This window comes from Balaenoptera physalus (assembly GCF_965194825.1).
Source record: "Balaenoptera physalus genome assembly, chromosome: 14".
Lineage (NCBI taxonomy): Eukaryota > Metazoa > Chordata > Mammalia > Artiodactyla > Balaenopteridae > Balaenoptera > Balaenoptera physalus.
Genome location: NC_138893.1, coordinates 88,203,922 through 88,229,815, shown reverse-complemented (window position 1 = coordinate 88,229,815; position 25,894 = coordinate 88,203,922). Strand labels below are relative to the sequence as shown.

Below are 25,894 nucleotides of genomic sequence, written 5' to 3'. Positions count from 1 at the left end.
GTGGTAAAGAAAGATAACTGCCACAGAAAATACTGAGGTGCCATTATTGTTAAACTTAAAAGAAACTGTAAATCAGTACAGCTGTAATCTTACCTGAATTTACCATCTTAAGAATTAACTTTTAGTTAACACAACTGAAAGTGAAATTCACATAACAATTTTTCTAAGTGTGGTAATATTTGACTTTAAAATATGTATATCCAGGAAAACAGAACATGAAATGTGACCAAATTCCTCAAAATTCTCATTACCCTACAAATTATTTTAAATTTGGTTCGGATGGCTACTACATAATCAGGACATCTCATAGACACAAAACTTTTAATAGCTAGTGTTATTACTTGAAAGTAAGATACTAGGGAAATAAAAGATATTTCAAACTAAATGAAATCATGTATTTAAAATATAATAGGAAGAACAAGAGAATAATTAGGATTATATTTTTGGCAAGTAAGTGAAAGTAAAAAGCTTTCATCTTAATTTTCCCCCTTTCTGATATATGGAACACAACACAGTAAATTATGCATTTAAAATCTGCCCAGAAAAAAAAAATAAGAAGATAAAAAATAAAATCTGCCCAGGGTGGCTGAACAGTACTGATAAAAGAGGACCTACATACTGTATATTCTATACCAATATACTTAGTACCAAAGAAGATCTATACACTGCAGGGTGGTTTTCGCTATTGTTTTACATCACCATAATTATGTTCTGAAACCACAGCTTCATACAATAAGGGTTTATAATAGCAGTAGTTAAAAAAAGAAACCACAAAATAATTAAAGTACTTAGAAGCATGCGAACTGCAAAGGATCTATTTAATGCCTGGTTTGCTTTTAAAGCTTGATAAAAAGAAAACATGGGTTTAGGACTAGAGAAATTGTTTGACATTTCAAACTTAAATGATATAATTATTAGAAATAGCAAACAAAAAACTTTCAACTTACCTGGTTTCTTTCTGGATTTTTCATGACCTAGCTGCCCTAGATCATTACATCCACATGTGTATACTGTTCCATCATCCAGAACAAATACAGTATGTCTGAGTCCACATCCTACATCTCGAACCTTTTTATTTATAAAAAAGTCACTTTTTCTGGGCTCTAGTACAATTTCTTCATCAATTCCACCCAAACCTAGCTGTCCAAAAGATGCATTTCCCCAGCACAACATGTTTGTAATTCTTTTGGTCTTCCAGTTTCAATAAAACACTCCCTTCTGAAACACTGGCAAGTTGGAGGTATCCCTATGTCTGAGAAGATAGAAAAAAAGTTAATATGACTTCAAAGGAAACAATGTATAACTGCTCTTTCAAGTGCTAGGCTACAATAATCACTATGTAGTAAACATGAAATTTATAATGTGTTACAGAAGTACCATTCAATCTCAAAAACCAATCAGTTGTTATTTTTTAAATTATCATACAGAAATGTTTAGGAAAAATACATCACTCCCCATGATTCTTTGCAAAATCTAAATATTAACTAGTTTTGACTTTCTGTTGCCTCATAATAGACTAATCAAATTGAAATATTAAGTATCCTGATGAAGTTAATCTTTTTTTTCCTTTTTGCTTTGAATAATTTCAGTGGGAGCAAGAAATATGACATCTATCCACTGCACCCCAAATCAGATATATACTCTGAAAAATTTAGCCAACTACAGAAACATAAAACCTTGCAATCTCCCTCCAGTCACAGAATAATTAGACTTTCTAACACCTACCTCCACATTAACAGAAAACTGAAGTTCTTATCTGTACTAGAAATAAAGCCAATAATGGAAACTTTGAGTTTCCCACAACTTAAAAGACTCTTCCAACTAACAGGCCCCAGATAAAATTACAGTTCTCTAGTTAAGCTTTGACCTTAAGAAAATCACCTCCAAAGATCATACTTTACAAATCAAAATATTAACACTCTGACCTCACTACTAATTTAACTTAAAAACTAAATCAGTGTACCCAATTATAATACAAAAGTATGCAGTTTAAAGATCAAGACTCTCCCCCAAAATTCAACATTTTCTATTTCGGGTGGGAACCATGACTGAAAAATATCTCCCCAAGGCGATCTACATCTATCTATACCCCTGAGATAATTATTTGAAGATGGAAAAAAAACTGCAAATAACTCTCGGCACTGCCGAGTTTTCAAGAATAGAAATGCGGACTGGGACACAGAGTATGGTGGCGAAATCTGTAGAACTTTCCAGTACGGTGACTGAATATTTCTTCGCTTATATAGACACGGATAACAAAGAGTCCACTTCATCTAAATCTACACAAATTTTTAGATACATCGCGTTACTAAATAACACAATTACAGGAAGTCAGCCTTATTCCCGTGTAGGTACCCACATTCCTTACACAGAACCTAAGAAGTTTCAAAACCCAACTTTCCTAAGTGCGGGCTAGCAAGTGCGGAAGCTGTCTCATTCCATCCATGACCCATCCATTAAGAAAAGTTTGATTTCATTCTTTTGGGGCATCAGAACCCGATAGTTCCCGAGAGTTCTGCACTGTCTTCCCGGTTTTTGTTTTGTTTTTTTAAGGAGAGGACAGGACAACACCCCAAATTCCAACGCACGAGGTTTAACAATACTTTTCTTTAAAAAAGAGGGGTAATGGGAAAGGCGTCCTCTCGCCAGCAACAGGTAGGGGAAAGAGAAGCAGTTTATTCCCATCATTCCCTGAATATGCACTGAGATCAGCTGAGGGGGACCGGGAGAGAGAAATCATCGGCACACACCCAACCTCGCGGGCCGACCAGTCAACTACTGCAGCCGTCCGCTCGCAGCAGCCGCAGAGGCCAGCGGACGAGGCTCGGCACCTCGGCGGCCCTTGTCCCAGGGAGGCCCTTCCCCAGGGAGGTGCGACATTCCAGCCCCCGGGCCAGGGGGCCCGACACTGCCCTCGTTCCGCCCCCCCCCCACCCCCCGCCCGAGGAAACGCTGAGAAAGCACCCAGCGCCAGGCCGGCCTGTATCCGCCCAGCCCCCTCCCTAACGCCGTCACACGCCCCCGAACCCACCGGGGCAACGACTCACCCTGCCCCTCAAGGCAGGAGAAGCCCAGGGCGGCTGGGGGCGGCGCCTCCCGCAAGAGGGAGGCAGCGCAGCAGCTGAGACAGGTCTCCAGCTCCCGGACCCTCCTCCTTAAGCCAGTGGCTGCGAACACCAGAGCTCCTCCGGCGTCGGTGAAGCTGCTCCGCTGCTCACCTCTTCGGCTCCTGTGAAACTTTACCGGGTTCCTCAGAGAAGAGCAGCCGCCACTGCTCTCTAGCCCAGAGCCAGCCGTCAGCAACCCGGATGGAGCGGGAGGGGAAGGACAGGAGGCGAGCGAGGCGGAGAGCGCTAGGGGCGGGGAAGAGTTGGGGCAGAGACTGGGGAGAAGGGAGAGGGGGAGGAGGCAACGCGGGGGAGGGGTCGGGGTCGGCGTCGGCCGGAAGTGAACCGCGGAGCACGCGCGCGGGCCCGCCCACTTCGCGGCCCGCGCGCCTGCGCCGGAATCCTCCCGGGGCACACGGACCCGGGCGCCTGCGCAGCGTGGTGCTTTGCGTAGCCGTAAGAGAGAAATTCCAAGCACAGAAGTTGGAATTTGCGAGACAAATGGAGGAGTTTGGTGTGTCTTGTCACAGCGTTTCAGCGTGCACTAGGGCCTTTTAGTGAAGGAAATCTCTTCCTTTTTTGGCTAGGTTGTCTTTTTGCTTATTGGTTCCAGTTTCTATTATTTTATTCCACCTTTATCCAAGGAGAATTTGAAGTAGCAGATAAAACATCACAAATACGGATATAAAGGTTGTTGAAGTCTTTTATTTTATCCCTTAGCCCCAACTAGAGCTATTCTGAGGATGCCAGATGTATTGCAGCAATGATGGAGCCTACTGTCATTAAATATCAACACCACCAGTTCAGGCTCCCGATAAAGTGTTGGCTGCCATCACTTTCTGCACTCTCCCTGGAAGATAAACTTATAACGCAGGGCCTCCTTCATTCAGAGAAAATTAAGTAATGTGTATGGCTAGAGTCCCTGCCTCACAAAAACAAACTCCGGATTTCCTAGGCCAGTCAAGGAGGAAAACTTGAAACAAGGCACTCTTGAAATTTTATGTCAGACTTTTCTAGTACCTTGACTTCAGAGTGAATGTTGAGAACCTAGAAAGAATTCCACAGTAAGCCATGTTTCTTTATCTCACTGAAAAATATATTTCAGATTGGAAAGTGTTTGTGCTAGAATATGTATGGGTTTTAGTTTCTTAGGGCTGCCATAACACTATACCACAAATTGGATGGCTTGAAACAACAGAAATTTATTGTCTCACAGTTATGGAGGCCAGAAATCTGAAATCAAAGAGGCAGCAGGATTGGTTGTCTCTTGGGGTCTCAGAGAATCTTCTCCATACTTCTCTCCTAGCTTCTGGTGGCTGCTGACAATCCTTGGCATTCTTTGGCTTGTAGATGCACCACTCGAATCCCTGCCTCCATCTCCATATGGTGTTCTTCCCTGTGTTTCTGTGTCCAAATGTCCCTCTTATAAGGACACTAGTCATTAGATTAAGACCCGCCCTTTTTCAGAACTCTGATGAAAAACTGATGAACTCATAAAAGTGCTAACAAAAGATCAAGATGAAAAAAAACAATTAATTACATGGGACTGAGTGAACTGATGAGGATGAGTATAATTTTTGTGACTTTCTCTCTGAATTAAAAAAAAAAAAATCCCACAAGGACTCAGAGGCAAAGAATATACAAATCAATTTTCACTGCAAAGTAAAGGAGCTGTTACAGTGGAGGATTACTGGACTGAATGTCAATATTATGACATAGTATGAGTGTGTTTCATGTTTGGTAATTGCAATCATTGTTGCTTTTGTTGTGGTCATCCATGTACAATGCTTGGTGTCAGTCTATTTATCTCTTGTAAAAATAAAATACAGTGTGTGTGTGTGAAAAAAAAAAAAAAAAAAAAAAAAAAAGACCCGCCCTAATCCATTGTGACCTCTTTTTGACTGGATTGCATCTACAAAGACCCTGTTTCCCAATAAGGTCACATTCTCAGGCACTGGAAGCTGGGACTTCAACCACCTCTTGGCAACCCAATTCAACCCACAACCTTATTTCTGTATATTACAGAAATAAGAATAAAAATGACAAGATACTTAAGCAAAGAAAGCATAATTTCAATATTAGGAGTGGTGATGTTGCCCATGAAACATACTTAATTCTTATTTTGATAGCTTCATTGCCCTTGTAGGGCTTTTGTTGTCTTTTAACCTTTAGGACTTGATGCCTCAGAATATATCATTAAAGGGGAAGTTATGGGATTTGGGTCTTTAAGATATGTAATCGATGCTGCAACAAATAAACACTAAAATATGAGTGTTAACATGATAAGAGTGTATTTTTTACCTTTTTAACATTCCAAGTGGGTGTTCCTAATGAGTCAAAACTAATTTCCAGGAACTTGGGGAGATGAGGGCACCAGGAGCTTCTTAAAACTTTTGTGTGGGAGGTGCCACATATCACATCTGCACACATAATGTTAACAAGAACTACTACACCCCTAGATGCAAGGGGACTGGGAAACATAACCCCTGCTGAGTTCGCTGGTACTACTTTATACCATAGAAGAGAGAGCATGAATTAGTGGACAGCTATCTCTGCTACATGGATGCATCTCTCTCTAGAATATTTTTAAATATAGGTCTTGCTTGTAGAAAGTGGAAAAGACTTTTCTAGATGTTCCTTTTAACCTTATAAATCTATGAAACTGTGATACAAGATCTCAGAAAATAGCCTGTGATTACCTTAAAAGTGAAACAAGTATAGCATCAGAAGTTTATTAGGATAATGTGAATTTGTTGTATAAAAGCAGCATGAGTAATTGGTGATGAGTATGGCCTGTGGTGCTGGTTTGTCTGGATTCAGAGCCTGAGCCTACAGGCCACTCAGACCTCTGTCCTTCTCTCCTCCCAAAGACACCTATAGACATTTACTAATGGTCTGTTTTACAGAAAATTACTTCTCAGTCACAATTTCTATAAATGGGGGAAGTTAATAATCCATACCTCACTGGGTTTTGAGGATTTAATAAGGTAACATGTACAGTGCCTTGAACATGGCCAGTATTTTGTAAATGTTAGCTTTATTATTGCTAACATTATCTCTCCTGAACTAACAAGTAGTTAGTCTTAGTAGTTAGTCCATATCACAAATAATGATATAATTTTTATTTAGAACAGAAGTAAAATATTTTTTACCTATCGTGTTATTTTCATTTAAAAAAATGATCAGACTGTTGAGAGACCACTAAAACTAGCTATTCATCCTGTCCCACTCTTTCCCCTGCTCCCTTCCATATAGCCATACTGCTTGTGCTGTACCCCACCTGACTTCATTCAAGTCTCTGCTCATGTCACCTCCCCAGTCTTCCCTGATCACCCTATCCAAAAAACTAGCCCCTCACTCTCAATAACTTATCCTGCTTTATTTTCGCTTATATCTGTTATCACTACCTGATATTTATTGTATAATACATAAATGTATAATATTATATTTATTATATTACATATGTTATATATAGATAAATTTAAAATGATTATGTTGGGACTTCCTGGTGGCACAGTGGTTAAGAATCCGCCTGCCAATGCAGGGGACACGGGTTCGAGCCATGGTCCGGGAAGATCCCACATACTGCAGAGCAACTAAGCCCGTGCACCACAACTATTGAGCCTGCGCGCCCAGAGCCCGTGCTCTGCAACAAGAGAAGCCACCGCAATGAGAAGCCCACGCACCACAACGAAGCAACTAGAGAAAGCCTGTGCACAGCAACGAAGACCCAACGCAGCCAAAAATAAAATAATAAATTTATAAAAAATTAAAAGATAAAATAATTATGTAAAATCTATAAATATATATTATATAGGTAGATATATAAATGTTTGTCTTTTTCACTAGAAAGGAAACTCCATAAAGGCAGGGACTTTGTCTGTTTTCCTAAGTGCTCTGTTCCTTAATACCTTGAACAGTTCCTGGCCTATAGCATGTGCTCAAAAATTATTTATTGAATTAATTAATGGTGCTGGCAACGTAAATTATTACAACCTTTTTATAAATAAATTTGGCAATATGTTTCAAGAGTCAGTAAATTTCATTTAACAATAGTTCATATTAATAGCAATAATTATTGTGAGACACTGCACAGAACTATTTACCTACATTATATCACTTCTGGACTCTGTCCTAAGGAAATACAAGGTGCATTCAACAAATCTTTATTAAGCACCTACTATGTGCCTCTTTCCCAATTCTGGTAAGTGAGAGAGATAAAAACAAAAGGCAGGCAAATAAAACTGTGAACAAAGATATTTATTGTTATATTATTTCTAAAAGCAAAAATTAAACACAACATAAGTTGTGGGGAAATGATATGTATGGCAAGGTTAATCCTTTTATTATTAACTTTGAAAGGACAGGATGGGGAATTCTCTGGCGGTTCAGTGTTTAGGACTCTGTGCTTCCACTGCTGGGGGCCCAGGTTCGATCCTTGGTCAGGGAACTAAGATCTCATAAGCCGTGAGGAATGGCAAAAAAAAAAAAAAAAAAAGGAAGTGAGAAAGGACAGGATGGTATTGTCCGAAAGAATTTGTCACCTATTGCCACCAAATTGTAGATTCCACCTTGAGTGGACAACAGGAAAAGCCCATTTTATTTTATTTTACACACCCTTGCTTTCCAAGGTTGGAGCCTTCAATCAAGCAGTTGCATGGCCATGTTTTCTTCAGTCCCTCAGTGAGTCCCTCCATCTGGAGAATTCTGTCCTTTTAATTCCCTGTCTTATGTGCCCCATGGTCATCCCTTCTCATTGGTCTTTGACTTAGCATTATGGCTTCAGCTTAGAATATAAACATGGCAGTCAGATATTTTAAGATTCTTCAACAAATCTTTACTGAACACCTACTCTGTGCTGCCTTTCCATTCTAGTAGTAGAGATAGGAAAAAACAAGTAGGCAGGCAAATGAAAGTATACCAAATTGTAATAAATACTAAGGAAACAAACAAGAGATAGAGATGGAGAATAATAGAGTAAGTCCTTGAACAGAACGGACAGTGAAGTCCTCAGTGGAGGAGTTGCTATTAAAACTGAATCCAGGGCTTCCCTGGTGGCGCAGTGGTTGAGAGTCTGCCTGCCAATGCGGGGGACACGGGTTCGAGCCCTGGTCTGGGAGGATCCCACATGCCGCGGAGCGACTGGGCCCGTGAGCCACAACTGCTGAGCCTGGGCGTCTGGAGCCTCTGCTCCGCAGCAAGAGAGGCCGCGATGGTGACAGGCCCGCGCACCGCGATGAGGAGTGGCCCCCACTCGCCGCAGCTGGAGAGGGCCCTCACGCGGAGGCGAGGACCCAACACAGCCAAAAATAAACATGGTGAATGAATAATAAATAAAAATTTAAAAAAAAAAAAAAAAAAAACTGAATCCAAAGAGAAGGATCAAGCCTTGTGAAGATAGGGATGAGAAAATATTCTAGGTGGAGGGAGAAACACGAAGCCCTTGAGGCAGGAAAGAACTTGGCATTTTCCAGGAACTGAAAGAAAATTAGTGTAGATGGAGCACAAGGGTACAAGAAATGTTTGGTGATAGGCAGTCAGTAAGAGCACATTAAGGAGTTTTACTTTAAGTACTGCTCAGGGGTTTCAAGCCAGGAGAGGAGGGCAATGATTATATTTGTTGAGAAAAAGATTACTCTTGTTGCTGAACTGCACAGTATTGCTGAATTACAGGAGGGTGAACATGGGCAGAGATAAATTATTTAGGAGGCTTTTATAATAATCCAAGTGGGAGATAATAGCGGTGGGGACTAAGGTGGTTGTGATGGAGATAAAGTAAAGAAGGTAGATTTAAAACATACTTTGGGAATAGAATTAACAGAGTTGTGATGGATGGTTTGTAGGGGAGCAGAGAATGGGAGGAGTGCTGGGCCACTGGTAGTTTTCTGACTTGAGGACATTTACCAAGATGAGGATAGCTGCTGAGGGAAGAAGAAGGACAGGTTTTGACTAGGAAAAATGAAGTGGTCTGTTTTTTAAGTTTGAAAAATCAAGAGTGTGTTTCTGTATTAGTTTGGTACGGCTGCCATACCAAAATACCACAGACTGGGTGGCTTAAACAACAGAAATTGATTTTCTCACAGTTCCGGAGGCTGCAAGTCAGACATCAAGGTGTTGGCAGGTTTGGTTTCTTCTGAGGCCTCTCTCCTTGACTTACAGATGGCTACCTCCTCGCTGGGTGTTCCTATGGCCATTCCTCCCTCTGTGCATTCTCTCTGCCCTAGTCTCTTCTTCTTATAGAGACACCAGGTGTACTGGGTTGGGGCCCACTCATTTTACTTTAATTACCGCTTTAAAGCTCCATCTCCAAATACAGTCATATTCTGAGGTACTGGAGATTGGGACTTAAACATGTGAATTCGGCAGGGGGACACAATTTAGCCCATAACAGTTTTTTTCTTCCTTTTGAACTGCATCATAAAAAGTCCTTTTTCTGTTATCCTACAGGGTATGGGCCTAGGCCAGAAGTGAGTGAGATGGGAGAAAGAATTCTCTTCTGCCACATAAATGAGAAAGCACAGAAAAAAATTTCCCCCTCTTTTTAATAGATGCAAGCAAAACAATTTTATTCATAATATTACATGTTATGATATATGCCACTTAACAACATAAGGAATAATAATTCTGGATATTTATTATAGAATCCTTCTCAACTTTCATTCTCACATTTATACTAATCTCATTTCCTGCTCTAAATTTACATTCTGACTCCAATTTCCTTCTCAGTATCCCAGCGTGAAACAGTAGTAATGATCATATTATAAATACCTGAAATATTTTTTAAATGCTCTCTTTTTATAACTCTCTATAATTTCTTTGTGTTTGTTTTCCATCCCCTAATTACAGGAATTCAGCTGGCATTCAAACAGGCATAAGCCTGAAAAAAATCACATGTAATGTGGCCATTGACCAGTATGTGGGGATGTGTCCATGCCTTTGAAATTACAGTGTGATTATTCCAGTTACTATACTTTCTAAACAGAGAAAGTGCTCAGAATGACTATGGTGTTTGTTGCTGTTGTTTTGTTTTGTTTTTGCGGGGGGAGGGTTGGCAGGAAAAAAAAAGTTGTCTTTAAAAACAAAGTCTTAACTGTATGATAAACTATGCTTTAAAATTAATTTTATCCCACAGCAATCATAAGATGAGAATTCTGCAAGTTCTAATTAATAATGAGCATCACCAAAGAAATATGGTATGAAGTGTGGGATCTGTACGTATATGAATCTTTTAAGTCTATGTGTTTTTCTTTTCTATTTTTTTTAAATAAATTTATTTACTTATTTTTTTATTTTTGGCTGTTGGGTCTTCATTGCTGTGTGCAGGCTTTCTCTAGTTGCGGCGAGCAGGGGCTACTCTTCCTTGCAGTGCGCGTGCTTCTCATTGCAGTGGCTTCTCTTGTTGCGGGGCACGGGCTCTAGGCACGAGGGCTTCAGTAGTTGCGGCGCTCGGAGCTTAGCTGCTCCGAGGCATGTGGGATCTTCCCGGACCAGGGATCGAACCCATGTCCCCTGCATTGGCAGGCGGATTCTTAACCACTGCACCACCAGGGAAGTCCCTATGTGTTTTTCTTTTAAAGAAAACAATTAAAATAGCAATAAAGAGACGGAATCTCAACTACTAGAGCTTAACAGTCAAACTTTGGGTTGCAAATTGAGCTATTTTGTTGCTACTGATTTCAAAGGGTCTCATAAAGATATTTGAGGTTGAAAAGTTCAAATTTAGCTGTAAGAAATATGAAATCTGGGAAGTTTGCTTTTTTTGTTCCTTGTGCCAGGTCCCATACCAAAGTAAATCAGCAATATAACCTGTATCAAGCCAAAGGGTGAGATCTTATTTATTTATTTATTTATTTATTTATTTATTTATTTATGGCTGTGTTGGGTCTTCGTTGCTGCGCATGGGCTTTCTCTAGTTGCGGTGAGCGGGGGGCTACTCTTTGTTGCGGTGTGTGGGCTTCTTACTGTCATGGCTTCTCTTGTTGCGGAGCACGGGCTCTAGGCGTGCAGGCTTCAGTAAGTTGTGGCACATGGGCTCAGTAGTTGTGGCTTGTGGGCTCTAGAGCTCAGGCTCAGTAGTTGTGGCACACGGGCTTAGTTGCTCTGCGGCATGTGGGATCTTCCCAGGCCAGGGCTCAAACCCCTGTCCCTTGCATTGGCAGGCAGATTCTTAACCACTGCGCCACCAGGGAAGCCCAGATCTTATATATATATATATACAAACACACACATATCACACATATATATACATATGTACATATATATATTTTTAAGTGGCATGCCTCACAGCCTTCAAATAGAATCAGGACTAAAACTAATTGTAACTACAGGTTTTAGTCAAATTAACAATACCATTTCTTTCACAGAAGTCAACCACAGCATGAGTATCTTCATCTATTGAATCCTTTATTACTAACTTTCAAACTAATGGTATAAAAGAAACAGACTTGCTGTGCATCTTATTCAATTATCACTTTTTATAAGAGAAATTGACATCTTTTTTTTTTTTTGGCCTCACAGCATGCAGGATCTTAGTTCCCCAACCAGGGATCGAACCCGTGCCCCCTGCAGTGAAAACACAAGAGTCCTAACCACTGGACCACCAGGGGATTCCCAACAACACATTTCTTAATTAAGCATTAAAAATCTTATGAAAGCAGCACAGAGGCCACAAAAGTAAGGAGACTGAAAAGCTTTTTAAACTCTCTTCCCTTTTCCCCTACCCCCCAGAACTCCTTACGTGCTCTAGAACTAACTGTTGGTTGCCTTCAGCATACAGATAACTTTTATACACCTTGATTGCAAATGTTGAAAAAATGTGTACTGTTACTCATGCTTCTTTTGGAAAAATGAAATAGATTGCCATAATAGCTGGCATTTAGAAATAAATAAAACACATTTTTGTGGACAGATTTTCGTTACAGTTTAAAAATATATTTTTATTGTCTCAGTGGAGATCTGATAGCCTAGAGGAACAGTTGAGCATCAGTGACTAGGAAGGACAGAGTGTTCCTAGAAGACAAATTATAGTTGCCACCTCCACAGCGCCTAAATACAGTTTAACCACATTAAAATGACAAAAATGTTTGCCCAAGAAAAATGCCATGCAGTTCAAGCTGCTGTTTTACTTTAAAAAAATAAAGAGAAGAAAAATTACTCTTTGTAAACATTGGGGTATTAAGAGGTGAATTGAAGGGTCGTGTGCTGTTCACTTTCAACAAACAACAAACTTCATCTGTTCAATCTTTAAAAGGAAGCACTACCCAGCAAGCTAACTTCCAAAGAGCAGCTTTCAAACTGCTCCCATTTGCAAGCACTGAGAGCGTTGACAATAAAATAGAAATCCTGTGGAATGGTGAATGTTAGAATTGTTTCTCGTGTGGAAAACATTTTTTTTAAAAAGTACTACATCATCAGAGAATAAAATTGTACACTGAATCTATGGTAAGGGTGATACACCTTATCATCCTTCTCCTAGTTACAAATAGAGGGACTGGATAAGATGGTTTCTTTTATTTAACAAAAAATTATTCTGTTTAAAATTAAATTTGTTTAGTATGGGAAATTCTCACTTAAAAATTAAAATAGATTTTATTTTAAAATATTAATGATTACTGTTAATAATTTAAACAATTCAGTAAAATATAAAGAAGAAAATATCAGAGATACCACCTCAGGAGATACATACTGGGAATATTTACTGAACATCATTCTGATGTTTTTTTCATACTCCAAAGTATGTTGCACAGACACAGAAATCAGTATGTTTACTCAATGGATCTTGGAATTTTGTAACTATTTTTACTCAACAAGGTGCTAAGGACCTCTTTCCAAGTATTGGGGAGCTTAGTTATGTTCACGTAGAAGACATGTCCACACCATGAACTTACAGGGCCAATTATCCACACATATAAATAATGGATATGTTCAGTCTTATTCTGTTCAAGTAGAATAAAAATCTTTTTTTTTTCAGCATTATTGCGATATAATTGACATATAATATTGCATAGGTTTGTGTAAAATGTCATGATTTGATACACATGTGTACTGTGAAATGAATACCACATACATTAATTAACATCGCCATCATCTCTAAAAATCTTAAGTTGAATGTGTCTTGTTATATTGATAGTCATCATCTGTGCTTTGATTGCCTAGAATGGCTTCTCCAGGTTCTTCAACGCCTCTGGCTCCACAAAATAACAAAATGCTCCGGGGGACATGTAAAGGAGAGCCTTGAGATGCTGCTTAGCGTATCCATTTTGCCTACTGCCCTTGTATATTTATATCCTTTAAGTTAATAAGCAATTTGTTTGATTATGTCTATAACATGTATGAAGACATAACTTCCATTCATTATATAAAAACTAAGTCTCAGGAATTTGTAAGCCCTGCCTCTTTGAATCTCTATGTATACTGAAATATCTAATGAGCTCTTTGAGGGCAGGGGCTCTGCTTTATTAATTTTTTATTCCCATGTCTGAACAGAGAGCACGGAACACAGTGGAAGTTTGATAAATCTGTTATCGAGATTACATCAGTGAAATACACATGTGCTTTGCTCATCATTGTATCCCTGTGACCTAATATCTTATTCACAGTAGAAACCTAGTTTATTTGTTAGATAAACATGATTTGGTAATCTGGCTACTGGGAAGTACAACTAAAATCTAATATAAAAAGTTTTCCTTAGTCCCTTGAATTCAGGAATAAACTCAGATTAGAGTAAGCATAATTCTGGAAGATATTTTATTTATTACTAAGAAATAGCTCAGCTATACAGAGGTGGGGTTGAGGAGGAAAAGGGAGAGAAGTTGTAAACAAATGAGACTCATAGGAGAAAATAGCTCCTCTGAGGGGAGCCACATGCTGATACCCAAGGTGGCTGCATGAGGAAGCAGCCTAAAATTAGCAGGATGGGCAAGCCCAGGAAGGGAAAGCCACGGCAGATTTCCCTGCACTCAGCAAGTGAGGGGAAGGGCCAGGAGTCCCGGTGGAACCCTCCTTAGCCTGTGGAGATCCACTGCAGTTTGTGCCAGGTAAGGCCCTCCCTCAGAACTCACCTTGGGAGGTAAAGCAAGCGATTTCTTAAGGGAATGTCCAGACAATGGAAAGATTTAATGTTGCCTAGTAAACAGGTGCCTCCAGGAATCTAATGATTAAGAGAGCAATAAAACTATTCTTGTATCCATCCTCACCCAAGGTATTCATCTGAACCACACCTTTTCACCTTGTTGAACTGCGGCTCTCTGGGGTGTGTAGGTGCTGTTTTTTTTCAAGTGTTGGGGTAAAGGGAGGAGGCTGTCCTAGAAAATCTATAAAACCAGGTGGAAGAAGAATGAGGAAAGAGCACTTCCAAGTGATATTAAAAAAACGGATGAGATACTGCAGGTCCGAAAAGGAAAGATTAGAGATACCACAAATAGGACTCAGTGGGCAACAGTGTGCTTTGTTCACGGGCAAAGTACAGAGTGGTTGAGCTGGTCGAAGACAGACAGCAGAATCCTGGAGGAGGCCAGGATTTCCTGTGTTGTTGTTTCATAAATAACTAGATCAGTGACTTACTTTAGGACGCACATGAGTTATTCCCAGTCGGCGTATTTTATCTATCACTCACCATGGTTTCTGTAAGTTCCTATCTTCTGTGCTGGAATTCATTTTTATATTACCTGGTTTTTTTGAAGTTACTACTCATTAATGGTAAAACCCTCCCATCCTATTAAGAGGGTATCTCACAGGGTTGATCTGAAGGGACTGTGCAATTGGACAGCAGAAATTTAGAACTTTAAAAATATTACAGCTGTATTGAGATATAATTCACATACCATACAATTCACCTATTTAAAGTGTACAATTCAGTGGTTTTTAGTATATCTACAGAGTTTTGCAACCATTGCCACAATCAACTGTAGAACGTTTCCTCACCCTCCCCACAAAAACCCATACCCGAGAGCAGTGGCTCCTCTTTTCTTCCCACATTCCCCTCACCCACAACCCTAGGCAACCACAAATTTACTATCTGTTTCTGTAGATTTGTCTATTCTGGACATTTCATATAAATGGAATCACACAATATGTGGTCTTTTGTGAGCTTTTTTGGGGGGTGGGAGGGATGCTTAGTGTGTAGCGAGAGAGAAAAGAACCTCTTCCGTTGGGAGTATTACTTTCACTTATTATTTACTAAAACCTTTGGACACGTACCATATAAGTTCTCTAATGATACGCTAAATCAGGGGTCCCCAACCGCCGGGCCACGGACCACTACCAGTCCGTGGCCTGTTAGGAACCGGGGCGCACGGCAGGAGATGAGGAGCAAGCAACTGAGCGAAGCTTCATCTGTATTTACAGCCACTCCCCGTCGCTCACATTACCGCCCGAGCTCCGGCTCCTGTCAGCATTATGGTGAGTTGTATAATAATTTCATTATATCTTGCAATGTAATAATAATAGAAATAAAGTGCACAATAATGTAATGCACTTGAATCATCCCGAAACCATCCCCCTCCGCCCCAGTCCGTGGAAAAATTGTCTTCCATGAAACTGGTCCCTGGTGCCAAAAGGGTTAGGGACTGCTGCCATAAATGAATGCACTTCACTCCATCAGGTCATATCCAAGATGATCATTAAATAAAAATCATCATTATTGAAAAGCATTTAATCATATAATAAATGAAAGTAAGATACAGTGTATCTAGAACAGTGCCTGGCATGTATTAGCTTCTTAGTAAATAGCCATATTTTCCTCTACCCTACTCCCAGTGTTAAACATTTACTCATATTATAAAACATATAGAGCAGATTTGAAGAAAATCCTAACTTAGCAGAGTGCTTTGAACATACTAGTTAATAAATACCTTTTAAAACAGGAAACGAAGATATAGTCATGGGTGTGTGCATTTTACAGCTGTGATATTATTTCATAAAGGCTATGGAAAACAGTTTCATATGCTGGATGAGGAGGCACCAATTATAATTTCAAGTTTGAGCTGATATCAAGGGCAATCTTAGATAACCGACTTGCTTCCTCTGGTCCTCAGTGTCTCTACAACTCCAAGCTAAGAAAGATAGGCTGGATCATAGCTAAAACGCCATCCCCATTGTTCATATTGTGGAAGTATCTTATGGCAGGTTCTCCAAGACACACCTGCCATGTATTTATTTCATGCTAAAGGTCACACATTGAATTACAGGATTGCTTCTTAGGGAAGTCCAGTTGGTTGACTGTCATAAGATCTTGCGGCTTGTAATTACCTTGATGAAATCACCAGGTTTCATTGTCTGGTCCTCAGCTATCCAAGATCAGAAACCTAATTTGTTTTTCAAAAACTCTTATAGCAATCCAGTCCTTTTGCAAGGTATTTACATTAATCAAACTCCCAAGGGAGTAATGCAGCATCCACATTTCCAATTTGTTAATTTACAATGAGAAACATGGCTTGAAAGGAAACTAAGTGCCATATTCGCCTACCAACTTATTATTTAAAAGAAGTCTAGGGACTTCCCTGGTGGTGTAGTGGTTAAGAATCCGCCTGCCAATGCAGGGGACATGGGTTCGATCCCTGGTCCGGGAAGATCCCACATGCCGCAGAGCAACTAAGCCCGTGCGCCACAACTACTGAGCCTGCGCTCTGGAGCCCATGAGTCACAACTACTGAGCCCACGTGCCACAACTACTGAAGCCCGTGCACCTAGAGCCCATGCTCCGCAACAATAGAAACCACCGCAATGAGAAGCCCACGCACCGCAACGAAGACCCAATGCAGCCAAAAATAAATAAATAAATAAATCTATTTTAAAAAATAAAAATAAATAAAAGAAGTCTATTTTAAAAAACAACTCAATTGAAATCAGAATGCTGTTGTATGAGCATGGATTGGATCAAGGTAAGTAATTGGTTATGGCATCTGGTAGTGTTGGTCTGGAGCTGCCAGCACTACCATCAGGAGCAGATAGGCTCTCTTGGATGAACACTGCTGATTCTTTCTTCTTTGATTTCCCTTTCCTACTGGTAATTCCAATTATCTCTTCAGATGTAGATATAGATACACATATTTATATACAAACATATATTTTACAGATAGGTAGGTAGAGACCATCAGTTAGGCTACAGCCAAATTTTGCTTCTTTTTTCTACTGGTGTCCATGAAGCTTTTCTTATTTTTTTCTTTTTTTGCCTTGGGGGCAACTTTTACCATTTTTTTCTCTTTATAAATATAATACACCCTTATTAGAAGTTTTTTTAAAAGTACAGCTAAGAAAAAATATGAGAGAAAAATCTTCCGTAGTTCCACTACCTAGTTATAACCAGTTAACATTTTGGAATATTGTACTCCAAAATTTAAAAAAATAAAACAGGGTCATATTATAAATACTGTTTTGGAGACTTTTTTTTTTAATCTTATACAAGCTTTATTGCTCTTTAAAAATGAATAACTAAAGTTTAAAGAGGTATATACAAATATAGGTTTCAAACTCTCAGAGCCGAACTAATTCTTTCTCACTGAACTAATTTTTTTTTTAACTAGTTAAATTTTATTCTTTAATTAGAAACCCTGGGGAAAAGAAGTCACATCAGGTCTTAAAGGCAAAGGCAGAGTCCCAAAACCAGCTGGTTTTTCCTTATTAGGCTGGAGCAGAGTTTAAACCAGGCCAGACCCACTCCAGCTCTGGCCACAGCCTACTCTCTACATCCTGGTCCCAGGGGTTTGTTTGGTTGCAAACTGGCTTCACTTCATCCAAGGACCTAGCTTGAGTGAATTCATGGCTTCCTCAAGTGTGAGCATCCCTTGTTCCTGCCACTGGCAGTGCCATTCAGCCATGGACTTAGGAATTTGATCAAAAATACAAAAAAGCCCTTGGCATTCACACATTTAACATTTGGCATTTTTGACTAAACAAGGAACTATCCTGAAAGGCCATGACACAATAATTTGTGATTTTGCTGAGGTATCACTTTGAACATGTACACCTGGAGCTGGGGGTTCAGGGCTAGTCACTTACATGGTCCCTGAGCCTAAGCAACCATCAGTTCTCTAATTATGATCTCATACACATTTTATCTGAAAAATCAAATACAACAATGGTATAAGGGATCCACAAATGGCTTAGGGTACACCCTACTGTGAATGTCAAGGATTTATTTTATTCATATATTGTATAAAGAGTTTCAAAAGACTGAAGATGTTTTTTTTTTTTTAAGTTGGCAAGCTTTTTTTGTGTTTTATTTAATTAATTAATTTATTTATTTATGGCTGCATTGGGTCTTCGTTGCTGTGCGCAGGCTTTCTCTAGTTGCGGTGAGCGGGGGCTACTCTTCATTGTGGTGCGAGGGCTTCTCATTGCAATGGCTTCTCTTGTTGCGGAGCATGCGCTCTAGGCTCTCAGGCTTCAGTAGTTGTGGCATGCGGGCTTCAGTAGTTGTGGCTCGCGGGCTCCAGAGCGCAGGCTCAGTAGTTGTGGTGCACGGGCTTAGCTGCTCTGCGGCATGTGGGATCTTCCCGGACCAGGGCTCGAACCTGTGTCCCCTGCATTGGCAGGCAGATTCTTAACCACTGCACCATCAGGGAAGCCCCTAACTAGTTAATTATTCTTTATGTCAGCTTCCTCATATATAAATGTGAGTATTAAATCAGATCTACTGACAGGACTCTGATGAGAAATAGCTAATAAAAAACAATAAAACACTTTTCAAATGTAGTGTTTGTACAAAAGATCATTTAAATAATAGGATTTAAAACATCATTGCTCTTTGTATTTGACATCTACTCCACTTCATCATCATTATCATTAGCAGCATTTATTTAGTAGATCTAAATCTTCTTTATCTTATTCCATGTGGTGTTCATATACATTCAACATTAGTCTATTAGACAATTCAGGATCATGGGAATTCTAAGATATCCCTCACTTCCCTAGATTTCTCCTCTTTAAATCACTTAACCTTAACAATAGTTTTGTCAACCTAAAGTTTTATACCAATCTATGCTGACACCCTTTTCTAGATCAGATAAGAAATAAGATATTTACCAATACTCTCAATTATTATTTTCTTGTCATAAAGCACATACCACAGAGTGGATATACTGCTCTGATATTTGTCACCACTCTACTTATTTGGCTAAAGTAAGCTTGTTTGATACTTGAGTTGTCAGATCAAATTATAATTTCAACCCTTTAGCTATGTTTAGCCCCTTGGCAGTGGCTGAGTTGAGAATTTAGAATTCAGAAGCAGATGGTTCAGGAGCACGGTAACTAGATATGAAGCATTTTACCTCCATATCATTGGTTTACGACTAAACTTGGTTGATCACTATTGGTGTCCTATACAAGTTGTAAGTGATCTGATTTGAATCTCTAATGAACAGCACCCATGTTAAAAAAACTCATCACTCTTGCACTAATTGGCATTTTTGTTGTCAGTGTCAGGACAGAAGCCAAGAACTGAATCAGTCTGGAAACCTGAACTGCGGCTGTGTCTGAGTCATCAGTCTAGATGGCCCATTCAGCCTCCAGCCTTTCCTTAGACTTTACAGCTCAGCGCAAATGTGTATACTTCACTCCCTGTGACTTCACAAAGCCAGATTAAAATATGTTTACTTAAAATGTATCTTTTTATGATAAGAATGGTAAAAATGATAGTTAACATTTATTGGCCACTTGCTAGGAGCCAGGTATTATTCTAAGAGTATTTACTTAATTCTCACAGCAATCCCATGAGTTAGGTACTAATATTTCTCCCATTTTTTAGAGCTGAGGAAACTAAAGCACAGAGAAATTAAATAACTTGCCTAAGGCTTCTCAGATAATAAGTGGTGGAGGTAGAATCCAGCTCTAAATACAATTTCTCTCTGCCTAATTATAGCATTTATTTGACTTTTTCTTTTAAACATCTTACTACACCACTGATATAAATTTTAAACATTCTATGTTCAAATCAAACAGGGCATATATCAATGTCTCAACTTTAAAACTGCTCATCTTTCTGTACTAGTTATTATTTGTTTCTGAAAAGAGGTGATGGATCTTTCTTAATTTGATTCACATGCATCCTTATTCTGATTTTTTAAAAATATTTATTTATTTGGCTGCACTGGGTCTTAGTTGCACCACGCGGGATCTTCATTGCAGCATGTGGGATCTAGTTCCCTCACCAGGGATCGAACCTGGGCCCCTTGCGTTGGGAGCATGGAGTCTTAGCCACTGGACCAGGGAAGTCCCTTATTCTGATTTTAAGGTACTTAAAAGACCTTGATTTTACAATGGCTTTTATGCTTACTTATTTATTTTTTCATTGTTTGAGCTAAACATTACCTGAACTTGGAAACATCCTCTGACCTTAACATTTCTAAATTAATAGAGAAGAGAGAATTAAATCAAATAAAACCCTGCCTACCATGCCATCCCAATATAAACATAGTGAATGACCACCAAATAAGCAATCCAGCTGCCTCTTTTTGTTAACATAGTAATTGGATTTCTTCCACCTATTCTTCATACAAAATTAAAAAGCAAATAGGAATTTTTTTTGAAAAACTTAGTTTCTATTTTATGAGACTTCCCATAGTAGCTAGGAAGGAAGTTTTTAGTACATTGAGATAAATGACCTTTAAAATAAAGTTCATGAGCAATTAGATCATTTTAATGAATAAAAGAAATTAATCTGGTTCTCACAGTTTTCTTAAGACTTAGAAAAATATTATTTGCCATAATTACCAGCTAGAAATAGAAAAATAGAAATAGAAAATAATTACTTTTTTATGTTTCTTTTAGTTGCCATCTATACTCAGTTATTCAAAGCGTGTTCTAAGCCTCATTTAGCACATACTTATTGCTCCAGTCTTGCTAGTAGATAAACTTTGGGGTGTTCCCCTAAAAAAGCTCTTACTAAACTAAATTAATAATGTAAACTTGGCAATCTGGATTTTACTGCTGATTTACATTTACATTTGCATGGCCATTCTCGTGTTTAATTTTCCTATGTACAAAATAATCATAATAAAGACCAACTTCACGGACAGTGGTGTAGTTTTGTCATTGTTATTAGAACATAATAACCGATACATGATTGTAAATAACTTCAAAAAGATGAAGTGCTAAGTAAATGTCTACTTAAAATATGATCTCTACATGCTTAATTTCACTATGTCTAGTAATTTGCAGATAGAGATGCACCAAGATAATTGTTTATTATTTATGGTTGCTTCAATTTCTTTTAAGTTATTTCTTTGACCAGTCAGAGATAGGAAATCATCCAGATTTCCAAGGACTTGGAAGGATTTTGGAGGAAATCACTAAATCATCATAATCCTAATATCACTTGAGGTCTCTTTCCTGTAACTCTACATCTTCTGAGTTTTTTCAAAATTGATTCCCAAATGCATTGCTAACAAGGGTGTGTTCCTCTGAAAGGAGATGCCATGTAGTAGAGAAGAACTTGGGCTTTGGTGTCATGTAGACTTGGGTGTGAATCACAGCTCTGAGGGGGCCCTGTGGAAATTTTTTCTCTGATCTTCAGTTTCCTCCTCTATACAAAGAAGGATAATGATATAGAATACTTTGGATGTTCTCAAGGTGTACCTCCTGAGACTTTTTCAGATCCCTGAATTTGCAAAACCCACAGTGGCATATAATTTTTTCAGTTTCATTCTCCATAAAATGGGGATAACAATTCACACTTCCTGGGTTGTTGTATTAAATTAAATTATGTATTAAATATGAACAATAAAGCTTGGTTGGTGTGGACACTGGACAGAGTCAGCTAGGATCACCAGAGAGCTGAGTAATTCATTCTGGCTTATCTGCATTTTAACAAGTCCAATTTGCAGTCAGCCACCAATAGTTGAAATCTTGATCTAAATTTGAGAATATATGTGTGTTTTAAGTGTACTGTACCCTTTATTTCTGAGAAAACAGGCAACTCAGTCTGTGACTTGAGCTGGAATCTCAAAAACCAGGGCATAAGAACAGACAGAACTGCCTCTCAGCTATGCGTAGTAGGGTTTTGAAGTCCAAAACTCAAGAGGAGCAGTCTATAGAAGGAAAAAAGAGTCTGATTCTAGGGCTTGGACAGAAAGTAAAGATCTGATGTAAAACAAAGGTTGTTCCAAGGTGGGCAGGAAAAATAGTGGTTAAGCCAGTTAAGGAAGATGCAAAAGTATGAAAGTGCCTGTTATGGGGCACCTACAGAAGAACTCTTGGGCAAGGTGGGTGCTGTAAACAGCCCCAATCATTTCCAAAAGCAAAAGTCCCCTATATCAATTATCTCAGGAATTGTGAGCATCCACTAAGCCAAAGCACATATATTGATAGTCATTACTCAATGACTGGTGCACAAAGAACAACCAAACATTTTTAGCTCCTTTCCTCATTTGAATTGATTCTTAACAGTATTTCTGTGTTAAACTAACATCATAATTGTTAATGACAATTTAATCAGTTAATATTGCTGAGAGTTTAGGTCATTTGATCTTTTCTGGCACACAATAAGCATTCATTAAATATTTGTTGAATTGTGTGAATAATTTAGGACAACTCAACAATTAATACATTATTTTTATAGCATGCTACAGACAAATATTTATTAAGTGACTAATTTGTGCCATGCCTTGAGATTAAAACTGTGTGGCCTATATAAATTTTTTTATGGCTTTGATTCTCAAGGAGTTGATCTAGTTAAATAGATAAAGCATAAATGCATAAATGAAAACTCAGTTTAATTCAGCGATATAAGAAATGTTATAACCATTAGTTGTTTAATTACATAATAATTGGAAGAAACAATGAACAAAGGCAGGAAGTAAAGATAAAGCAAGGAAATACTGGTGGAACTTTTTGGAGACAAGGATTTGTGTAGAAGAGTGCCAGATCAGACCAGAAAGGTTGTTTATGTTTTATAGGATCAAGATGATCACATTTCTGATTATACCAAGGCTTTTCTTATTCTATTTGAAATCTGCACAATATTGTCAGGCCAGTGGGCTGTCTACAAAGAGATTTAGCCCCAGCTCAGTTTACACTGTGGTAAATTTTTGTGTTTAAGTCCCCTGTGACATTGTATATATTTGCTTATCCCTTTTATTGACATTATCACCCACATTTTTTTTTTTTTTTGGTTGCGTCACGTGGCTTGTGGGATCTTAGTTCCCTGACCAGGGATTGAACCCAGGCCCTAGCATTGAAAGCGTCCTAACCACTGGACCTCCAGGGAATTCCCTCACCCACATTTTTAATTAAAGCTTATTGTCTAGGTTAGAAGATGAAAGGAGAGAATCTCTAAGATATTAACAGGAGACTTCTGGGTTAGACTACGTTTTAACTAATCCATTCTCAGTTTGGAATGAAAAGCAGTTGGGTGATGAGGCAAAATAAAAAAGGTTTTCCAGGTCTTCCTACATTAAAGTATGCTGACTTTATTTGATAGGAAGTTTGCTAAAGCAAGAAACACCAAATGGGTAGATCCATCTGCAAATAAAAATAAGAACTTGAATAGGGATATAAAATACAAATTCCTTTTGATAGATTTCATGTAATAACTTCTCAGAAATGTGTATTAGCCCTTGCTATTTCAGTCAACAAATTTTATTGCGTCTTCTTTGTGAAAACAGTCCAAGACTTAGTCTTATGCTATTTTTCTGTTCTCTTCTTGCTTCTGTGAAATAAACACCAAGTCCCTAAAATCAAAGTAATAACTTTAGTAATCCTTTGTCTACCGAAACATATGAAAATAATGGCGAGTTTCCTTCTTTGGGTGATTTCTGATTTTTGAACTAACCTGCATAATTACTTTTCATGAGAAGACAGTGGAGGCAGGGGCAATGAAAAGAGAATACATTTTAAACTAAGAGGCCTAGGTTTGACTTCACCCAACTGTGCAGCTCACTGGTTGGCTACCTTTGGGAAAGCTAAACTTCCTTAAGCCTTAGTTTCCTCCTTGTAACATGCAAATAGCAATACCTTTCAGGGTTGCTGTGAGTGTTGAATAAGAGATAACTTAAGCTGCTCCTGTCTTAGAGTACACTGGAAAGAAATGTTAATTCCCATTTCCTTTCCTTCACATCATTAGTGTTAGTGTGATTATTTGGGTCATGCATAAGAACACTGAACTTTATTTTCAGCTTTCTGAGATGTCCAAGCTGCCCAAAAATAGAATCTGAGTGGAATCACCCAGAGACTGGCACACTGGCATTTAAGATATTCAGTGATAGCATTATGAAGAGAGAATATTTCAAGTGTTATTTTCCTACCCTTAACTTGCAAAAAAATTTATTGACTCATGTTGATGTGCTGAGAAATAACACAAAGCATTGAAATTTACTTTCCAAAGAACAAAGCTTTTAAATTGTCTGAGCAAAATGACTATCATAAATGGAACAAAAAAATAGGTCTGTTAAAGCATTCAGACTGCCTTCCAATGCCCTATCTTTCAGCATTAATGCCTAATGTTTCGGTCCACATATCAATTCATGTTCTCAGCTAAAATACTGCAGATACAATGTTTCTGAAAGCATTCGTTTTTTTCTTTCTATATTTTCTCTTTGCTTGTTTGTTTAGTCATACAAAAGAATTTCAGGGTTCCTTTCTGTCAGAAAAATTATAAACAAAATTCAACACAGTGTTTCCTTACAATACTCACTAAAAGAGACAGTAGGTTTTATGTTCATTTTTACCCTTAATTTTTTTTTCAAATACTGCAGAAATGCAAACTTTTAAATACGTGCAGTAGTTATGAGCACAGACTTAGAGTTAGCCTTAGGTTTAATCCTGGCTCAATCACTCACCCATTGTGTTACCTTGGGCAAGCTTTTAACCTCTTTCTAAGCCTTAGGTTCTTACCTGTAAAATGAGAATTCTAACAGTACCTACTTCATAGTTTGTTGAAGGAATATGTAAAATAAAGTGCAATGTCCATGAAGAGCCTAACGTAGTGCCTAGCATACAGCTAAAGAACGTTAACTTACTTCTACTGAGATGATAAGTTTATATGTGTGTTAATATAATCATGATATTAACGTGGTGAGCAGGAGGAATCAACTGTAGACCTCAGGATTACACGCCTGATACTGTCTTGGATTTCTTCAGTTAACCATAGATGCTCTTTTTTTTTTTTTTTTAAAGATTTTATTTTACTGATTGATTGATTGATTGATTGATTGATTGCTATGTTGGGTCTTCGTTTCTGTGCTAGGGCTTTCTCTAGTTGCGGCGAGCGGGAGCCACTCTTCATCGCAGTGCGCGGGCCTCTCACTATCGTGGCCTCTCTTGTTGCGGAGCACAGGCTCCAGACGCACAGGCTCAGTAGCTGTGGCTCACGGGCCTAGTTGCTCCGCGGCATGTGGGATCTTCCCAGACCAGGGCTCGAACCCGTGTCCCCTGCATTAGCAGGCAGATTCTCAACCACTGCGCCACCAGGGAAGCCCCCATAGATGCTCTTTTAAATAAAACTCTGGGAACAGATTTTCTTCTTAGAAATAATACCTCCTAAAAAGTGTAAACTTTGATATGTCCTCCATATCAAAAGCACAAGTAAAGGAAGCCTTACAGTCCTTTCATGGAAACCACATAGTAAAGCTTTAATCTACCCCAAAACTGGGGGGGCACACATTAAGTATTATAATAACTGATTATTTTCCCAGATTTACTTCCATAAATGTATCAACCATACTCTCAGTTTTGTATCAGGTAAAGATGTTTACACGTGTCACATGCATCCTCCGCGTGGATATGTTGTGCATTCCTTACGTTTTATTCTTTAAAATTTCATGTTTATTATCCTTTTCATCTCATCAAAGGAG

General features: G+C 38.7%; 1 protein-coding gene and 1 long non-coding RNA gene across 9 annotated transcripts in view; one reads left to right on the top strand and one right to left on the bottom strand.

Moving 5' to 3' along the window:
* Positions 1-3,476, bottom strand: part of HERC4 (HECT and RLD domain containing E3 ubiquitin protein ligase 4) — a 130,679-nt gene extending 127,203 nt beyond the window's left edge. The window contains exons 1-2 of one of the 8 annotated variants that reach the window (XM_082424658.1): positions 3,048-3,476; positions 948-1,252 (exon numbers count right to left, since the gene is read on the bottom strand). In XM_082424658.1, coding sequence (XP_082280784.1) covers positions 948-1,173 — 226 coding nt within the window. In that variant the 5' untranslated portion in view covers positions 1,174-1,252; positions 3,048-3,476. Of the gene's footprint in view, positions 1-947; positions 1,253-3,031 lie in introns of all 8 variants that reach the window. The other 7 variants (XM_082424651.1, XM_082424650.1, XM_082424652.1 and 4 more) reach the window with 7 other exon arrangements.
* Positions 3,477-8,472: 4,996 nt separating this feature from the next.
* LOC309642716 lies at positions 8,473-25,519 on the top strand. The gene is made up of 3 exons (XR_014253329.1): positions 8,473-14,143; positions 15,338-15,506; positions 19,524-25,519. It is a non-coding gene; the product is annotated as an uncharacterized lncRNA (long non-coding RNA).
* The last annotated feature ends 375 nt before the right edge of the window (positions 25,520-25,894 follow it).